The sequence below is a fragment of the Macrotis lagotis genome, chromosome 2 (assembly GCF_037893015.1).
Source record: "Macrotis lagotis isolate mMagLag1 chromosome 2, bilby.v1.9.chrom.fasta, whole genome shotgun sequence".
NCBI lineage: Eukaryota > Metazoa > Chordata > Mammalia > Peramelemorphia > Peramelidae > Macrotis > Macrotis lagotis.
This window is the reverse complement of record NC_133659.1, coordinates 218824509-218846076: the sequence shown is the minus strand read 5'-3', so window position 1 is coordinate 218846076 and position 21568 is coordinate 218824509. Positions and strand designations below refer to the sequence as shown.

The following is a 21568-nucleotide window of genomic DNA, read 5'->3' as shown; positions in this document are numbered from 1 at the left end:
AAATAATGGGCAGAATAGAAAAATTTAAATCCATGGTGGCAAGTCTCCCTAAAGCAACAACAAAAAAAATCCAAATACACAGATATGAAGGTCAATAAAAAAGAATCCAACAATCTGAACAATTTAAATGCAAAACAACCACAAGAAAACTGCTTAGAACTTTTATACACAAATAAACAAAGTGCAATTCACTTGAACCCAGAGATCACCACCAGATTTTCCACCAGGGGGGAAAAACAGTACACTGTACATAAAATCCAAGATATATATATATAAAGTGATCAAGTTTAAAAATTTCAACGACAATAAATTCTGTAAATGAACAGGAAGACCTCCAACTGTAAAGGAAAATAAATTAAAATAACATCACAAACCAAAAAACGGAATGGAAAAACAAAATGAATAATGTATTCTAAAGAGCAAATAAATTCAAGATACAAGTCAAGGTAAAGACTTACATAAATTGATGCTTAATGAGATAAGCATAACCAGAACACTGTACACACTAAGAAAAACATAGAGTGATGATCATCTGCCCATCCCATCAGTGCAATAATCAGGGACAATTTTAGGGGATCTGTGATGGAGAATACCATCTGTATCTAGAAAAGGAACTGTGGGGGAAAGGGAGGAGGGAGAAAAAAAATTGTAAAAACTCAAAACCTTGCAAAAAAATTTTGGTAGAAATTAACATTGTATGTAATTGGAAAACAAATAAAACATTCATATAATGAGGAAAAAATGAAAGTCACAATTTACAGAAAAATCAATTAAAAAAAAAAGATACAGGGGGCGGCTAGGTGGCGTAGTGGATAAAGCACCAGCCTTGGAGTCAGGAGGACCTGGGTTCAAATCTGGTCTCAGACACTTAATAATTACCCAGCTTTGTGGCCTTGGGCAAGCCACTTAACCCCGTCTGCCTTGCAAAAGATACAATCCAAGTTCACATACCCTGAAAAACTGAGTATAATGATAAATGGAGGGAAAAAAGATAGATATTTAATAAAGGAAACTAAGTACTTCTACCAAAAGAACTTCTATCAAAATAACTTCTATTAAAATAAATCCCAAAAAAGGTAAACAAATACAGAAACCAAGAAAGACACAAATAATAAACTAAATTACCCATTATAAAAAAGGAAAAAATCTAGAAAGAAAAAGATACCTATGGGATTAATAACAACAAAAATACCATTAAGAAACATTTTGGGGGGCAGCTAGGTGGCACAGTGGATAAAGCTCCAGCCCTGGAGTCAGGAGTACCTGGGTTCAAATCTGGTCTCAGACACTTAATAATTACCCAGCTTTGTGGCCTTGGGCAAGCCACTTAACCCCATCTGCCTTGCAAAAACCTAAAAAAGAAACATTTTTGTCTTATAAGGAGATACAAGAAGACAAGGAGACATTGGGAGAAATTTAGAGAGAAAAGAGAAATGGTGATAGAATATATCTCACAAAATCGGAGGGCACAAGCAGAAGACTATTCAGACAAGGGAAGGCAAGAAAAAGAAGACTAATGTTTTAAAGTAACCTTTAACCTCTCTTTCCTCCATAAAAAACACATAAAGAGTGTGGTGAAGAATTCAACTTAATAGGAAAACAGGAGGGAAGAGAGAAAAGGAAAAGAGAATATGAAGGATGGTTGATTCAGATTACTTAGAAGCAAACCAAGGACTAAATGCAGAGGGGTAATCACAAAGAAAGGTATAAAAGGAAAGAAAAAAAATGCTAGAAATAAAGGTTGACAGAGCTAAAATAGTTAGAGAAAAATCTATTCTGCCTTAGCCTAACTCAAAAATGCAAAAGTTGCAATCAAGATTTCAAAGGCAAAGCAAAAGCAAAAAAATAAAAAATGACAATTAAAAAAGATATAAACAACAAAGCTATAGTTTGTTGAAATCCCAGGCTTCCTCCCAACTATGCAATGATCTTAGATGAATGCCAAATCTAGAAATGATTAGAAATTTAAAGACAAACCACAGAGGATAATCTTTCCAGGAAAAAAAAAATCACATATTTGACTCACTGTCAAGTAAGTGACCAGAGTGGAGATTTGAGGAACATGTGAAAGAGGGGGTTGGATTATTTTGTTGAAAATAGCACAGACGGAATTAATTTCACTATTTAACATATATGCAACTGAATGGCAAGGTCAAAATACTTAAAGGAAAAAAGATAAATCATAGGGACAAATAGAAAGTAAAACTACAATAGTAAAGGATTGTCATCATACCCTTTCCAGAGCTAGACAAATGGAACATAAAAAATTAAAGCCCTGAATTAAATTTCAGAAAAATTAGATAACAGATCTCTGATGGTTACTTAATAGGAATAAAAAGGAACATATATATATATATATATATATATATATATATATATATATATATATCTCAGTTGTGCATAGCACTTTTACAAAAATGACTATACTATGAGGCAGCTAAGTGGCACCGTGGAAAAAGCACCAGCCCTGGAGTCAGGAGGACCTGAGTTCAAATACGATCTCAGAAACTTAATAATTACCTGTGTGTGACCTTGGACAAGTCACTTAAGCCCCCTGCCTTAAATAAATAAAATTTTAAAAAAAGAAAAATAATGAGGATAAAGAAAAAGCCATTAGATTTGACAGTTGAAATCATTAGTATTATCGGAGAAAACAGTTTCAGTTGAATAATGAGGTCAGAGGCCAAACTAGAAAGTTGGGAAGTGAGAGTTAAAGTAATTGGAGGAATCAAATGCAGACAGCATTCAAGTAATTTAACTACAAAAGGGAAAGAAAAAAATGTACTGAGAATGTACAAATCAAGGATTTTTTTTGAAGATCAGGGAGACATGGATGTGTTTGTATGGCAGTACAAACAGGGAGAGATTGAGGACTGGTGGAAGAATTGAGTGAGAGAATGTAAAATGGGACAATGTTCAAGAAGAGGAGATGGAGTAAGATCACTTGTGCCTATAGAGAGTATTCTTAGCAAAGAGAAAAGACCTCTTCAGGTGAAACAGAGATGAACAAGTACAAAGACGCAGAAGGGACCTGAGTGATATGGACCTGGGAATAGAGGTAAGGAATAAGAACTAAGAAAACTGTCTCAATTCTTTCAGTGAAGCAAGATTCTCAGAGAGAGTGAGGGGGGAGGGGAACCATGGGAGTGAGAATTTGAGAAGGGATGAAAAAGTTTGGAAAAGTCACTGTAATAAGTGGGGACGACCATAAATCAATTAGGGAAATGTAAAAAGAATTGTCTTGCCATGGTCCAGTTAAGAGTCTCTAATATAAATCTGTAGTGGATATGTTAGCACCATTTAACAACTTTCTCCAGCTTCATTCAGCAGCAGGTGAGCAGGACTGAAGACACTAGATGATGGGAGTGATCCAAGGTTGGGAATTGGAAGAATAAGTGTAGCAATAAGATAGAGGAGAGCAAGGGACTTGGGAGAGTCTAAAGTTTAACTAGGTCACCAAGAAAGTCAGAGTACAATCAGTACAGAGAAAGGGACTAGAAAAGAAAAGAGAGAAGGAGGCATTAGAGATCACAATGAGGAAAAAGAAAACGGTCTGGAGAAACTAGGCAGAATGAGAGGTGAAATGTGATTATGGTTAGAGAAAGGAATTTCAGAGTTCATGAGCAGAGAACACTTGAAGATGATGGCAAGATCAAGGTTAGGGCAATCTTCTTTGTGTAACTAAGGTTGGGTGAAGGAGTAGGTCATGAGAAATAAGTAAGTTAAGTAATTAGGAGTATCAAATTCATATTGAAGTACCTTATGGTGAGAGTTGCAGGACAGACTGAACAACAAACTGAACTCACTGAGAAAAGGAGTGTCCCAGAGATCATAGACAATAGATACCAAAATCTTGATTCAATGACAGATATTTGAATCAACTTCAAAGGTGCTGGTTAAAGAAAGACCATGGAAGTGATAATGAAAACAAGAAATATTCTCCTCAATCATGATCCTGAAGTTGCACAGTTATATAAGAAAAACAGAAGTCCATGAAGATGAATTGAGGCTCAGAAGAGAATTCAATAGTGTAGGGGAGGGGAAGATTCTCAGGGTGTCCAGTCAGAAGAGAAACAACTGCTATTTACACTCACTTTAAGCCATAAAAACCTCCAAACAAAATTTTAAGGCCATCTTTTACCTCAGTTCTTTCCTAATCTTTAATCATTAGATGGGTGCTTTCTTAGTCAACCTGAGACCTGGGACAGACCTTATTTTAAAAAGGCCAGGGTTCTCCCACAGCATCCTGGACATAATCAGTTATCCTTACCTATCTCAAGTCACTGGACTCTAAAAGATTCTGGAGAAGAGAATGAGGTTGAAGAAAGGGGGTGGGGGAATTTTAAGAGGGTGGATCACACTGAAGAGGGACTAAAGGCCAACATTGTAAACAAACTTCCTAATCATGAAAGTGGAATAAAAGAGATAAAATGAAAAACAAAGAAGTGCCTTAGATTGCCACTTAAGAGAATTTCAGAATTTCTGAACAAAATGTGTTAAATAAGTGTAATGGATTATTATTGCCTGAAAGTAATACAGGCAATTTCAGAGATTGTAAGAATGAAGCAGGACACAGGGAAAGCCACCTTGGACTCAAAGGTCCTGCCCACTGGGCAGGAAAGGCTTAACACTTAGTACCCAAACTGCCACCCATGGACAATGAGTACTGTCTTAGTCACAGCTAGGGGACAGTCCTTGTGGCATGGACATAGGAAAATACCTGGAGCTTGGTGCTAAACCACTCCTCAGTTCCGCCCTCCAGAAGAATGTTTGAGCCCTTTCTTTTTTACTCTTGCTTTTCTCTCTGTTAGAAACAAGCTATTGCTCTTTCTCAGATTAATTTGTGCATTTTTAACTTCTGAACTTTCTGTAATAATATGTGAACTTTGCAGTAACCTGTGAATTAAAATTTAGCCTTTCTTAACTCTGGAATCAGATGGTCTGAGTTTTTCACTTAGAAGAACCCAAAATTTAAGTCTCCAATTCGCTAAGGGCAGCACTTTCCCATCACAAGAACAGAGTGAACTGAGCAGAACCAAAAGGACAATTTTTTTTAAGGATAACAATAATGGAAAGAAACAGTTTTGAAAGGTTTAAGAACTCTAAATAATGCAAAAACTATGTCTCCAAAGAATTTCTCCTGACTGAAAGAGAACACAAAGAAAAGAAAGGAGCATATATTTTTGAACACATTGTTTTTTTTTTATATTTAAGGCAATGGGGTTAAGTGACTTGCCCCAGGTCACACAGCTAGACAATTATTAAGTGTCTGAGGCTGGATTTGAACTCAGGCACTCCTGACTCCAGGGCTGATGCATTCACTAGGCCCCCAGATGCCCTTATTATTGTATTAATTCATTTTGCTTGATTATGTTTGTTCTCTTGAGGGGATAGGAGGATTAGCAATACTGAATTCAAAAAAATACAAAGAAAGAGGAACAATTAAACATTTTTCAAATTCACAGAAGAGATCAAAAGGAAATTCTGAAGGAAGCACAGACAAGTAGGACAATTTTGAAAGTGTAGAATTACATACTCTTTAAAAAAGCATGAAATGGGAGATTTGTTGGTTTCATATGCAATCCTCTTTTGTGTGTTTGGTTTAAGCTCAAGTTTTTCTAAAAGCTGAAATTCAACAACAATAAAAAGGAAATAAAGAAGCACTTGCTCAAGGTTACACAAAACAGCTGGAAATTATTCCCAGGCTCTTGATTCCAATTACAATATTATTCTCTCCAACAGAGTAAATTGCATGATTAATAAAAATTTCTATTTTTTTTAAAATAGAACAAAGACAAGGCCAGATCCCTTAGGCATTTCAATAGGTCAACTGAAAGTTCAAAAGTTAAACCCTGGAAAAAAGGAAGATGGCACTATAAATGGAAGTCAATACAAAGCTGTTTATTGAGGGCTGAATCTAAGTGTTGCCACTAGGATTTCTGGGGTCAACAATTAAAGATAAAATTTGGGGTAACCGAGAAACTGAGGGCCACTGTTAGGAGGAAAGAATTTGAGCTCTGGGATGTTAAAACTGCTCAGGATTTATTATAGCAAATTATTACAAATATACAGGTGAAATCTCCGAGAAAAGCAGTAACCACTTTAAGAACTGGCTAAGTGAGGTTTGAGTGAAAATGAGAGAGAAAAAGAGAGAGAGAGAGAGAAAGGGCAGGCAGCCACGAGGCTTGGCTTAGTCTGGCCACATGGCATGGCGGTGGCCCATGGAACTCAACATGGCCCAAGAAAGAGCAAGAGAAAAATCCATCCACTAGAGTTAAAGAAAAGAAGCAGCAATGCTTCCTGTTAAATTCTCTTCTGTGGTAGGCTGGGCAAGGGTGGCACTTGGGGAGTGGGCCAGTTATCTCGGGCCAGTTATCTTCTAATGGCAAACTATGTACCTATCCCAAGGTGCTTGACCCCCAAGTTCAACATGTCATTTCCTGTCACACCAGCATCTATGCCCAAGGTTAGCTGAAGGGGAAAATGGAGTAAGATACAAACAACAAGGTCAAGGGGAGACAGGACACAATCAACAGAGGTCCATTTACATCTCAGGAGCAAATATCCTTTTACAATTATTAAGATTTTAACAGCATTGAAAGATTACAGATTTTGTTTCTGTTACATTCATATTTCTCTACATCACAAGCAGGTTCCAGCAATGGGAAATGGGAGAGTAAGAGTATAGGATATAGGAGGTAGTGTTGTATGAGGTCTACGTGGAGAATGTTTTGTTTGGAGCTACCAAGGTGTGACTTGGAATAGTTTGGAGTTTCTTCAGAGGTTAGGAAAGGATAATCAATGGGGGTTCTACTGGGCAAGAATGAAACTCAGACCTGGATCCAAGACCACCAATCCCAATTAGTGAAAGGCTATTTTTTTATATATGGATAATTCAAGCAGTTCTGAATTCTCCAAACTGCATTGTTTCTAGGTCATATCACTTCATTTTATCCATAGGAATAACACGAGAGACTCTGTCAAGTATTTTGTTGAAATGTAGGAATACTAAAGCCTCCCTCCGTTCTTTTAGTCTTGTCTGCCTTGTCAAAAAAAAAAAAAAGGAAATTAAGTTAGTCTGGTATGTCCTGTTCCAAATGAAGCCAAGCTGGCTTTTAGTAATAATCATTTTCCTAAGTACTCACAAATAATCCTTTTAATACTGTATTCTATAATTTTTCCAAAAATCAAAAACACGTTCAGGAGCAGAACTCTACCATCTTCCCCTTTTCAAAATGAAGTCTTTCTGGTCCTACAACATCTCCATATTTCAAAGATAAATAACAATGGTTCAAAAATCATACAATTTTTTTAAGGACAAAGGTCAACATATTTTATTTTTTAATACCATAATAATTCGGACTTTTTCTCTGGTACAAAAAGGCCAAAAATTCCTACATGGATTTTCCAGATTGCAGGGGGTGCCAATCCTATATCCTAACATAGATTACTGTATTAGTACAGTGACTGGCACACATTATGCACCTAATAAATATTTGAGGATTTGACTCCTAATTCATTGCACCATACTTCTCCATTGTCAACCATTATCATTCCATCCACTATGAGTAGCAATACTATTCCTCAATCTTCCCCTTGTCTTCAACATTTTTTTTTGTTTTTGCAAGGCAATGGGGGTTAAGTGACTTGCCCAAGGTCACACAATTATGTCATTATTAATGGCTGAGGTCGGATTTGAACTCAGGTCTTCCTGACTCCAGGGTCAGTGCTCTATCCACTGCACAACCTGTTTTAAAAAACATGCTTTTAAATGCCCTATAAGTACAGAGAAATTTGGCTCTATTACAAATGGAAAACATCCAAAGTTTTCAAATTGTTCACTGCTACAAAAGTCCACTACTATAATGGTCTTACTACATTGCTCTAAAATCATGTAATTTATTTTGGAGGAATCAAAATTACAAATAACCCAAAAAGTGGCTAAGTGATGACACAGTTGGGGTGGCTAGGTGGAACAGTGGATAGAGCACTGGCCCTGGAGTCAGGAGGACCTGAGTTCAAATCCGGCCTCAGACACTTAATAATTACCTAGCTGTGTGGCCTTGGGCAAGCCACTTAACCCCATCTGCCTTGCAAAATCCTTTAAAAAAAAACACAAAAAGCAATGGAAAGACATATGGCACTCCTAAATAGGCTACAGAATATTATTGACAATAACTTTCATATGTGAAGTGACATTAAAAGATAATGATGGGGAAGCTAGGTGACGCAGTGGATAGAGCACTAGCCCTAGAGTAAGGAAGACCTGAGTTCAAATCCAACCTCAGACACTTAATAATTACCTAGCTGTGTGACCTTGGACAAGTCACTTAACCTCATTACCAGCCCCCCCAAAAAAAAGATAAAATGACTCATATGACCCAAAAAAAGTTCACTCATATGGATGGTCCAAAAGTCACACTGTTTCTCTTGAAAGATTAATAGAACCTCAGTTTCTTTACTTTTCAGTATACTGATCAGTTCTGTTACAAAGGAGTTGGCCAAGAATTGTATAGGATAAAAAGGGTAGGGTTGTACCCTCTATCAGTGAAGGGAGTTAACTTCATATAAAAATAAACATTCAAAGCCACTCCCCCAGTACTTAGCTAATTGTCTAACATAAAGAGCAGATTCTAAATAAATGTTTATTTATTGTTCAAATCATAGCTTATTATCTTTAAGGTGCCTATAATCTAACAGACAAAATATATTGACATTCAAGTCTAAGAAGCATCAAAAAACAATGTTGTTACATAACTCTGCAAGGCATTACTGTCTGAAATTCTAATTTCATTGATTTAGGTAATTTACAGATATAGAAATTTTCTATCAAGATGAACCTGCAACTTCACTTGGTTAATATGAGTTGCTTAAATCTTTAAAGGCTAAATTACTTCTTACCCATCATCCTCTGCTAGAATGTCACAGGTAGTATTTAAATCAAGTGTTCCTTACTACAAAGCCAACCTTCTAAATTTTGATGTTCTCTGTTTACTATATTAACACTCATGAAGAAGGCATATTTTTGTGCTTCTCAGTTTTTAAATAGATAGTAATAATTCTTTTTTTCATATAATGAAATAGTATGATTATTTTTTATTACAAAGATATTACAAAAATATTTTTGAATGCTTTTATATATAGCTTCTCATGTGAATCAAATTAAAGATTTATTTTAATCATTCAAAATGCTGGATTTTACATATTAAGTTTAAAAGTGGTCATACAAAAAAAGGTGATCAGGCCACCATTGTAATATAAATAGAAATGAACTAGGAGACCCGGTTCTAATTCAACTCTGCCATAAGCTTGATGGGTATCCATGGAAATCAATTTCCTTAGCAGTAAAATGTATGAATTAGACTTCAAAGAAGATCCTAATGATCTTTCCAATTTAGATATTTAATTACTATGATCCTAAAAGAGCAAGAAGCAGTTAAGTCATAAGCTGAAATTGAAAAAAGGAGGGAAAAAAGATTTTAAAAAAAAGCAGAGCTATGACTAAGAATTTTTTTCTAATACCTGCAACAAGAGGCAGGAAAAGTGTTCTCAATTATAGAGTGAGAGGGAAGATAGAGTCTACGACACAGGGTCAAGAATGGAAGGAATAGTTTAGGGGGATTTTTTTCAATTTTTTTAATTTTTTTTTTTTTGCAAGGCAAGTGTCTGAAGCTGCATTTCAACTCAGGTTCTCCTGACTCCAGGGCCAGTGCTCTATCCACTGCGCCACCTACTGCTCTAGGAATAGTTAATTAAGTTCCTAAGCTGAAAAAAGTACTAGACCAAGTGCTGAGGGATACAAATATAAAACAGAAAAACTATCCCTTTAGGAGCTTAAATTCTCCAGGGGAATACAACATAGACCTAGAAAAGTATACACCTAATTTTTTGACCAGGAACAGAGTACTAATAAGTAGAGAAGCAAGAAAGATTTTCTATAAGAAGCAGAAGCTATACCAAAGCTTGGGAGACAGTCTAAGTACAGCCAGGAAAGTGGGACATGAAAGATTGATTTTAGGAGCAGCTAGGAGCACAATGGATAGAGCACCGGCCCTGGAGTCAAGAGGACCTGAGTTCAAATCTGAACTCTGAACACTTAATTGCCTAGCTGTGCAATCTTGGGCAAGTCACTCAAACCCCATTGCTTTAAATAAATTTTTAAAAAGACTGATTTTAGGGAAGAACAAGTAGGTCAGGGGGCAGCTAGGTGGCGCAGTGGATAAAACACCGGCCCTGGAGTCAGGAGTACCTGGGCTCAAATCTGGTCTCAGACACTTAATAATTACCTAGCTGTGTGGCCTTGGGCAAGCCACTTAACCCCATTGCCTCACAAAAACAAAAACATCATCATCATCATCATCATCATCATCATCATCATCATCATCATAAGGCTATAACTAGAGAGAGCAGTAAACTTAGGAAAGCAAGCTGAAATTTTTTTTATAGAAGCAAAGAAATGGAAACAAATTAGATAGTCAATAACTGGAGGAGAGGTAGCCAAATAAATTGTGGTACATGAAACAAATGAAACACTAAAATCATAATATCACAGATAGAAAGCTGGAAAGAACCTAAGAGTTCATTTATCTAAATCTAATTCCTTTTCCTTTACAGTTAAAAAAATAAAAATAAAGCCAAAGAAGGTTAAATAACTTGCCCAAGATAACACTGCAGCATCAGAATTAAGATTTGAACCCAAATACTCTAAAAGGGAAGGGAGAAAATTTATTTAAGCTGATGCAAGGTCAAAAAAATCAGAACCATAAAAATACCTACAATATAAATAAAAAAGTCAGTAGAAAACAAAACAATGAAAACTTCTATGAAAATATCATTTAGCTTAGCTCTAAAGACAAGACATAAAAGACACTTTTTCCCCCTTGCCCAGCTTCCTTGCTAGGGAGGAAAACAAAGTCTGTGAGTTTGCATATGATGTCAGACTTTCTCACTATGTTGTTCGTTTTTGCCAAATTTTATTTCCTTTCTTCTTTTTTTATTCTTTATTAAAAAGTCAGATGTAGCTCCCTAAGAGAAAAGGAGATTTTGAAATGGTAACATAATAGTAGGAAATATTAAAACATCAACAAAAATGTTTTTAAATGCCGAAATAACTTTATATCTTATCCTAGAGGCAACAGGGAAGTCATAGGAGAGTTTTATATCCACTCTTAAGGATGTTGCTGTCTAAAGTAAAACAAAATAAAATCACAATGAACTATAATATACAATTTTTCATTATAAGTACATTAGAATTACTTAAAAATGCCAAGTAGGATACAAAGAAGGGAATATGAAATAAGTGGTATTTTACTGGTGCTTTAAAGAATTCAATTAAAAAAGAAGAGAAGACATTCAAGGAATAAAAAACAAAATGAATGAATTGAAAAAAAATAAAAGGTGTATCTTGAAGAATAAGGTGGTCCAGTTTGGACAAAATGCAGAACATAAAGAAAATGAAGGTGGACTAAAAAACCAAAATCTCTAAAAATGCTGCAGATTCAGCAAGACACACTGGAAAAAAGAGCAATGGTTCCAGAATCAAACAACTTAATTTCCATTCCATCACTAGCATTTCATATATACATATATATATATATATATATATGAGAAAGGGAAGGTTCAAATGCTTCTGAGGTTCCTTTCATGTCTAGAACTATTATCTATGTGCATTTCAGTTCTAAAATATGTATGTCATATAAATTTAATATTATATGAATGCAAAACATATTACATATAAATATAATAAGCTAATAAAAAGCTAAGGAGAGCTGCCCAAAACACATTTCAGAACTATTCAAAAATTAATATTAGTTTTAAAAATTCAGCTTTTAAGAGCAATTGTCTTGAAGCATGATGTGAAACAGGCCTCAAAGTCAAGAAAACCTGAGTCAAGTCCTGCCTTTTTAAAACATTGGCTTTGTGCCCCTGAACAAGTCACTTAACCTCTAGTCAAAATGATGTAGTCAACTCACTTAGAGAGAAGGTTCAGATCTGCATTGACAGAGTACCTCACCTGGAAATTTCCCATACTAATGAAGTCACTATTCTCAAAATGATGAGTAGAATCACAAAATACTAGTTTCTGAGGTTACTGGAGCTTCAGAATCATCCAAAGGGCAGTGCCCCCATTTCTCTTTCTCATTCATTTCCCTTTGTAACCTTGTTTTTGACCTCAACATCATTCAACTGATATTGCTCTCTACAAAGAAAAGATCCAACTGCCAAATCTAATCACTCTTCTCAATAGTCATCCTTCTTGACTCCCCCCCCCCCCAATATCTGACCCGGTTTAATCACCTTTCTCCTGACTATCTTCTCTCTGGGTTGTACTAATGCTTTCTTTTGGTTCTCTTCCTAATCTTAGTACTTCCCTAGTTTGTACAAAGACAAGAAAAAAACATTCTCTGGGGGCAGCTAGGTGGTGCTGTGGATAGAGCTTCAGCCCTGGAGTCAGGAGGAAATGAGTTCAAATTCAGCCTCAGACACAACTGCAAGCTATTTCTCTAAAGCATAGGTCTGACTGTTACACATACCCTTTAGTATCTATCTTCCCTTTCCACCCCCCCCCCCAAAAAAAACAATTCTAGTATTTGTCAACTACTCCAGGATCAAATAAAAGTCCTCTTTTAGGGCTTCTTCAGAAACTAGTCCCATCCTAATTTTCCAGTTTTTTTAATTCTTTATTCCCTCCCAGGATTCTATGATCCAGCTATACTGATTCCCTTGCTGTTTCACTTGTCTTGGTGGTGGTTCCATGTCTGATGCAATGGATCTCTGAAAACCTGAGTTAAAATAGATCCGTTTAAGTAAAACATATTTATATACCAAGTAAAAGTAGTTGTCAAAGCAGTGAAAAGCAGTCTAGAAAAGTAAAACCAAGAAAAAGCTATCAGAAAGGAGATAAGAAGCAAGAAGTTTCCTTGGGGCTCAGCAACTCTGACAAAAGTCATAGTTTTCTTTCTCAAAGGGCCTACAGCATAGTACTAGATCAATCTACCTGGAGACAGTTAATTTAAACTGCCCCACAGATTTTTCATTCACATTAGTTTCAGATGATATAGGAGTGCAAGAAGTTAACTCACTTCTCAATCCCACCAGTGTATATACTAGTCCAAAGAGCATTTCATTTCTGGACTCCATGTCTTTTCACTAGCTGTACCCCATGCCTAGAATATGCTCCTTCCACCTTTTACTTGCCCAATATTCCTTCAAGACTCAGCTTCAACATCCACCTTCTAAAGAAAGATACCTCTCTATTCCCACCCCACCCCCTCAACCTCATTGGTAAACTACCATGGAATTTACAGGTCTCAAATCACTAAGCTCTCATTGACCGGCCAACACTTGGTTATTGTTTGGGTCAGATGGGTTCAGAGTTAATGTAAAGGGCAATTTGTTTTGGCCTGAAACTCTGAGGGTCTTCACTCCCTGATGGATTTTTTTTTGACTATGCAAAAGAAGTCATTCTTTTTTTTTTTTTTTAGGTTTTTGTAAGGCAAATGGGGTTAAGTGGCTTGCCCAAGGCCACACAGCTAGGTAATTATTAAGTGTCATAGACCAGATTTGAACCCAGGTACTCCTGACTCCAGGACCGGTGCTTTATCCACTGTGCCACCTAGCTGCCCCCAAAGAGGTCATTCTTTACCACATTTCTTTCTTACCAGCCTTAATCACTGAATGGGAGCTGCCAGAATCAGACAGACTTGTTAAAGACCTTAGCTTAAAAGGGCCAAGGTTTCTCAATGCATCCAGGGCCATCTCCACTCACCCTGAGCCTTACCTCATCAGACGCACAGATGACTCCAGAGGAGAAAGTGAGGTTGGAGATTTGACAGCCCTCCCTCAGTTAAATCCAATTCACTTGCATGTCATGTCATCATATACTTGATGTCACAGTCCTCTCAGAATGAAATAATCTTCTGTGTAGATTACCTTTGATTTACACTTATATGTAAAATATATTTGAGAGAAGAATAGATTATGCCCTATTTTAATCATTATAGTGGTGGGTCTGAAGTCAGGAAGACTCATATTCCTAAATTCATCACTGGTCTCAGACAGTGACTAGCTATGAGACCTGGGGCAAGTCACTTAACCTATTCTGTTTCAGTGTTCTCCTCTGTAAAATGTATTGGAGAAGGAAATGATAAGCCACTGCAGTATCTTTGCCAAGAAAAACCCATGTAGGTTCACAAAGATTTGGTCATGACTAAAACTGAATAGCAACAAGGTCTATTCCCTCCTCTTCAGCATGAAGGTGTTCAATCACAATCATTCTGGGTTCCCAGTTAGAAAAATGTCTAACATCTGGAGACAGTAATCCCTGGCTTCTTTTTTGGTTGAGGTTAAGATTCAGTTTACTAGAAATACCTGAATTACAAAATAACAAGATTATATTATAGTGTCTGGATGGACAGACTTTCAGGAGGAAACAATGGAGAAAAAGCTGACCTTGAGCTGACTTCTCTAAAACAGGTCCTATTCTCCTCTGATCTTCTCTATAATTCTCACGGTATCTTTTCTCAACTATGAGGAAAAGTAGATAAAGAGTCCCAGAGCAGAAATCAGGAAGACTCCACTGTCTACTCTGAAATCAGACACTACTATATGGCTCTAGGCAAGTCACTTAACTTCTCTGCCTCAGCTTCCTCAACTGTAAAATTGGGATGGTAACAATAGTACCTATTACAGGGTTGTCATGAGGATGAACTGAGACAATTGTAAAGAGAACAGCACAATACTTGGAACATAGTAAGCACTTAATAAATGTTTACTGCCTTCCTCCTCAACAAACATATGCTAGAAATATCAAGCTTATTCCAATCTCAATCTCTCTCTCTCTCTCTCCCTCCCTCCCTCCCCCCCCCCTTAATTTTGAGATGGCTCCTGTCTTTTTATACATTTTTTTTGTTTTTGCAAGATAGTAGGGTTAAGTGACTTGTCCAAGATCACACAGCTAGGTAGTTATTAAGTGTCTGAGGCTGGATTTGAATTCAGGTCCTCCTGACTCCTGGGCTGGTGCTCTACCCACTGCAACAACTAGCTGCTCCTTATACAAATTTTTAAGATGTGAATCAATCTAACAATGGCTTTTATTAATTCAAGGAAGTATACAGGGCCTGTTCAAATTTGTTCTGATTGTTTAATTCAATAAAAAAGCTAAGAAAATTTTTTAAAGCTAACAAAGATAATTTACTTTTAAGCAGTACTTAATGGAGCACCACACTTATAGGGATAAAATTATTTACATGTTGTTCTTCTTCCCCATCTCCCACCAAAATATTAGCTCCTAAAAGCAGGGACAGTTTTTGCCTTTCCTTGTATTCCAGACCTTAGCCTGCAGTACAATAAGTGTTCAAAAAATTCTTGATTGACTGACATGGTGCACTTAGTTGGCTGCAAGACATGACAAATAACAACTGAGGAGAAGTAGTATAAAGGATATTATCAAAGAAATGCAATGACTGGCAAAAAAGAATGGGTCAAAGAGATGAAGCTATGTATTTCACTGATATCCCTCCAATGACAAGAGACCTAAGGGAAAAACATATCATCCCACACAACTATAGACTAGTGTCTATGGTAAATTATGGGAGAGCATAGATGAGTCACACAGGCTAACCAGACAGAAAGGAATCTGAATCATTACAAGGAATGCCTACAATGATGGGATTATAGTCCCATTGGAGTATTAAAGTAGTAAGATGTTACAGGAAGGAGGGGAAAATCACGGAATAGAAATTCCAAAATATTTGAAATGACTATTATAAAGAAGTAATTTATTAAATTTTTACACTGAAGAAACTAGAATTGTTAGAAACTCCAATAAACTGTTTGATATATTTATAACCATTAAGTCCATACAAAATTCTAAATTTTTGTCAAAGTTCAAATGTACACATTATAATAAAAATATGAATACACATTACTGATCTTTTGTAAAACTTTGTCTACGAAACATTTATTCACTCCAGGAATAATTTAAAAAATCATTCAATTTCATCTAAAAGTCAATTTGATTTGTGTTGACAGTTTTCTTCAAGTTATAGCTACTTTCAAGAATAAAAAAGTAGGGGCGGCTAGGTGATCCAGTGGATAGAACACCGGCCCTGGAGTCAGGAGTACCTGAGTTCAAATTTGACCTCAGACACTTAATAATTACCTAGTTGTGTGGCCTTGGGCAAGCCACTTAACCCCATTGCCTAGCAAAAACCTTAAAAAAAAAAAGTATACTTAATGACCACCCATAAATGCTATAGGGCAGATAGGCCTGTAGGCTTTCTATGCCAAAAAAAAAAAAAAAAAAAAACACCCAGATTTTTGTACTACCACATACTCAGGATTAAATCAGTCCTGCCTTTTTGTATCAAATGTAGTGCTAATGAATAATAGTGATTTAGGACTCAGGAAATATTTGAAAATCTCAGTTCTGAACACTGAATTCTTACAGCATTTTCTAAAACCCAAAATATCCCAAGTTGAATTTTTTTTTCATCCTAACACAGTCCAAAGAAATGGAACTCACCTTTCATCAGAGACAGTTGCCTAGCAAGGAGATATGTATGTATACATACATCACACAAAGCTATCACCATGTTCCTACAGTTCATAAAGCATTCTGGATTCAAAGATCAACTAAAAACTACAATTCTGATTACAGACCTAAAGAATATGAAAAGAATAAAGCAAATAACAAATCTTAAAGAATCTTAAGAGTCAAATACCAACTCTTAATATGACTACAATGTTTTTTTCTCCTATCATGGAAACCAGATCTAAATAAACTATTAAACACTTAGTATAAAAGTATGCAAAATATTTCTCAAAACCTTCTTAAGAACTTAAAAAAAAAATCAAACTTTATCCCCCCAAAAACAAGGCCTAGGTTAAATATTTTATTTGGCTTCTCAAAGATAGACTGAGAAGTTGGGCATTTGCTCCAGACCAATTCCTGGACTTAGATCAAACACTGCCCCTGTCATTTATCCAGTCAGTCAAAACAATGTTTTCCATCTAACCCATTAGTGTTTATATCCTAAAAAGCTGCTAATTAAATCCAGCTCTAGAAATCTATTTACTAAATCTATACCATTTAATTTACAGATGATAAAGGGGAAGAAAAGGAGATTTATGCCAAAATAGAAAACTGTCACAATATGAAGAAAAGGGGGAGAGGGGGATCAAGATTTTAAAAAGTAATCAAATTTCAAGAGTAAACCACAGTGCAATCATTTTCAATCATTTTGTCAGTTGAGACTTCCTAAAGCTACCTTATAATCAATGGTAATGAAGTTAATACTGTTTCTTGAAATTTATCAAAATCTGGAAACACATGAATTCCATTATTACATTACATTGAATTTGTATTTAATTACTTTTAGTTTGTTGCTCTAAAGAAGGTCTTTCTTTAAAATTACAGTTTTTCTTTCTAATAAATCTAATTTTATGGTGCTTTATTAAATTTCACACAAAGAAAGGAATGTACCTTAAAAACCATTTTTAAAAGAACCTAAATAATATGATTTTCTCTGTCATCACATTCAACTGAGATCAATGTAGAACATGGAACCAATGTAAAGACTAACAGACTGCCTTCTGTGGGGGTGGGGGGAGGGAAGCAAGAATGGGGGGAAAATTGCAAAACTCAAAATAAATAAAATTTTTCTTAAAAAAATAAAAAGAAAAATAAATTCTAAAAAAGAAAAAGAAAAAACCTAAATATAAAAAGTCAACTTCATTTTATTTGCAGAAAACTAGTTTACGCTTTCATGAATTTCTCCATTTGGGCATGAATATAAGAAAGTTAAGTAGAAAAATTCTATTTTTGATGCCTATTACTCATCTAGAGTCATAATCCATATGTTTAAAGTCATTATAGACACAGACCTAAAAAAAGTAGAGCCAGTCTACATTCAGTCTATAAAATAAATCTTTCATTCTTATCAAATTTACATTAGAAGTTTTTAATCTCAGAGATTTTTTGTCCATGGACTCTAAAAGTGTTATCAATTACCAAATCACATAATAACAAACTCAACAGTTTTTCTTCTATTAACCAATAAGCATTTATTAAGTGCCTGTTATATGTTACACATTACATAAACCTCTGAGAATGCAAATATACAAAGTGCCACCAACCATGTTCTCAAAGAACTTACAGTCCGAGGGTGAATATAGGATATATATGCAAAATAAATACACAATGATCAAGAGACAAGTCCTCCTGAAAGAAATGGCACTTGAGTTGAACCTTGAATAAAAGCCCAGAAGAGGCAGAGCTTAAAAAGGAGAGCATTCCATGAATGGGAAACTGAAGGAAGCTATAATACCCTGTGTACCAAGAAAAGCAAATAGCCAATACTTTCAAGTGTGTAGAGTTCAGGAAAAGGAGTAATGTGTAATCAGCCTAGCCAGCCAGGGTTTTATATGCCAAAAGGCTAGTCAGTATTTTATCCTAAAAACATTGATGAGCAAATCAAAAACTTTTTGAGCAAAGAAGTGAGGTCAGACCTGATAGCAGTATGGAGGATCAATTGTAGAGCAAAGAGGCCTAAAGACCAATTAAGAAGCTAAAACAACAGTCCAGGCAAGAGGTGAAGAGTTCTGGGGAACCAGTGTGTTGGGGGGGGGGGGTTTAAGAAGTGACAAGGGGATAGACATGTGCAATATTGAGGAGGTGGGAGTCCACCATGTGGGCAATGAATACGAGTTTAGAATCAAGGATGACACTTAAGATTAGGAATACTTGTTGATGGGAAGAATGTTGGTGCCCTCCGCAGAAATAGAGGTGGGTTTAGGGAGAAAAGATAAAAAGTGTTCAGTAAAGAAACATGTACATGATATTTTTGCAAAGAAAACAATTTTACTCATTTCAAATCAGAATATAAACTTTTAGCATTCATGAAACATACCTATTTTAATAAAACTGGATTTTTCTCTGTAGTTTCTCAGATAAACTTTAGCAACCTGTAATTGCCCCCCCAAAACACACACACACACACACACACACACACACACACACACACGCACCCAGGCCAGTAAATGGCTTAGACATCTCTTTGCAACAAAAATCAAAAGTTATTTAAATATAATATTAACATTCAATACTCTTGAAAGCAAATCACGAAACAACTTCTCTTTGAAGTTCAATTCTTTGGTTTGTTTTTTCAGGCGGCAAACTTCAGCCAAAGGAAAAGGGAGGAAAGTTTTCCTGATATGAAGAGTTCATATAAGTAAAAAAGAATTTATTTTTTCAAATGAATCCTACATTCACAAGTTCTTGAGACTCTCTGTCTCTGCCTCTGCTTCTAAAGGTTGGGTCACAATTAAAGGTTCCACAAAGCAGAAGGTGCAGAAGGGGCTGAACACTTGGACCCAGGCATACAAAGGTGGGAACTGGGAGGCGCCGGGCCCGTCTCCGCGCTCCTCCCCAGCCAACAAAAGCTCAGTGTCTGCAAACACGGGCAGCAGGAAGTCCTCGCGGAGTGGCGTCTCGGGGAACACCCGCGGGCCCGGGCCCGGTCCCGGGGCGGCTCTCCTCGTGGGAGCCCCGCGGGCCTGGTCCCCCCGCGCCCGCCCGCGCTCGCCGCCTCACTCCCGCGCCCCCAACAAAAGGCCGGGGCGGCCGGGAGGCGGCCGAGCCCCCAGCGGGCGCCGGCGCGGCCTCGGCTCCGGGCCTCCCCACGCCCCGCCTCGGGCCGGCCGACCCCGGGCTCCCCGCCCGCCCCGGGCCCTCCCCCTCACCTGTCAGGCGCAGCTTGACGGGCCCGTTCCTACGGCCCCCGGGGTTAGACATGGCCTCGGCCACGGAGGCGGCGCCGGCGGCCGCGGCTCGTCCAGGCCCAGGGCTGGGGACTCCGGCCCGGGCGTCTCCCAGTATCCGAGCGCGGCGCGGCCGAGCCGAGCAGAGGCGCGGCGGAGTCACTAGAGCGGCCGGGGCTGGGGCCGGGGCTGGGGCTGCGACTGAGGCCCGGGCCCGGGCTGGCGCTGGGGGCTGAGCAGCCGGAGCCGCGGCCGCGGCGGCCCCAGGGTCCCGGATGTGCCGAGAGTCCTCGCCATGAGCCGAGGAGAGCGCGGGGCGCCGAGATCGCTCCCTCCGCGCCCGCCCTCTCCTCCGGCTCCTCGGGCGCCGGCCAGCCCCCCGCTGCCCTGCCCGGCTCGGCTCGGCTCGGCGGAGAGGGGCCGGGCCGCGGCGACGCCGGGGCTGAGCCGGAGGGTGCTCGTCGTCCTTCCTCCAGCCGCCCTCCCTCGGAAGGAACGCGCTCCAGCCGCCGCCGCCGCCGCCGCCGCCGCCGCTCCGCCGAGGGGTGGGGGGGCGGGGGCAGCGGGTGGGGGAGGGCCGCGGGAGCGGGGCGGGGTCTGCGACGTCACGGCGAGCGCGAGGGGGCGGAAGTAGCGGAAGAGCGGAGGAAGAGCAGAGGCGGGGCCGGCACGTCCGCCCAGACACTCTGGACCTATCCCTGGCCTGGGCCCCGCCCCCTCCGCGGCCTCGGGAGCCCCCAGAGGCGGCTGACCCACTTGGAGCGCGGGGGGCGGGATTCCAACAACAACTTGACTCCCTTGCCACCCCCTTCTGGCATTTAAAGCGCGAGTCTCCCTCTGACCAGAGAGAGGAGGGAACAATTCTGCCCTTTATTCCAGTCCAGGAAATCTAGACACAGCGAAGTTAGCCGTCCCCCCACCCCCCCCACTCTTCCCGGAGCAGCTGAGCTACCTTCTCGGCGGATGGCCCCGTTGCCATGACACTCCCAGGCTTAGCGTCCCTCCTGGGGTGACAGCTGCCAAGCGCTCCCGAGCCATCCCCGTACTGAGCTATGGGGGATACAACGGGGAAAAACACCCCGGCTTTCAGGAAGGGTCCTTAATGGGGGGGGAACAATTTGAACATAAAGAGACCTCTATGCACAAGATACATTCAAGGGAGATATAAGTGGAATCAACTGTTGTTGTTCTCTCGCCGCCACCCCCAAAAAAGGAAAAAGGAGAAGGGCTCGTAATTCCCTAACGAAGCTTTTCTCCTCCAAATGGGTAGCTTGAGGGCGGGACCTTCTTTTCAGTCTCCTGTACTTTCCACTTCCCCTGGTCCCAGCCAAAACTGGAGTTTTGCCTGGACTCCTGGATTCAGACTCTCATTATCTGGAGTATAAGAAAAGTCTGGGATCTAGTTTAAATTTTGATTCAAAGTCATTTAATCTAGGGTTTAAGGAAAGCCTAGGATCTGTTTTTGTTAAATTCTATTTTGGGGAAATTCATGTTAGTACTAAAATAAGAGCCTACTACCTCCAAGTTAGAGGGGTTCTGTAACTACAGCTACAGCTAAAATGATGCTGTGGACCTGAAATCAGAAAGAGCTGCGTCAAAATCCAGACACTTGCTAGCTATGACCCTGTCATTTAACTTCTGTTTGGCCCAATTTCCTGAATTGTAAAATATGGATGATAATCACATGTCCTTAGAAAAGTTGTGAGGACCAAAAGAGATGTGAAGTGCTTGTAGGGGGTGCTTATTCCCTTTCCCCACTTACCTGAACCAAAGTGTAACCCTCTGAACTATTCTGTCTTTAGTTCAG

The 21568-nt window shown here is 38.7% G+C and overlaps 1 protein-coding gene across 3 annotated transcripts in view; it reads right to left on the bottom strand.

Moving 5' to 3' along the window:
- The window catches only part of SMURF2 (SMAD specific E3 ubiquitin protein ligase 2), a 164202-nt gene extending 143899 nt beyond the window's left edge, over positions 1–20303 (bottom strand). For all 3 annotated transcript variants that reach the window (XM_074224773.1, XM_074224770.1, XM_074224771.1), the window contains exon 1: positions 19744–20303. In XM_074224773.1, coding sequence (XP_074080874.1) covers positions 19744–19795 — 52 coding nt within the window. In that variant the 5' untranslated portion in view covers positions 19796–20303. The remainder of the gene's footprint in view (positions 1–19743) is intronic.
- Positions 20304–21568: the final 1265 nt, after the last annotated feature.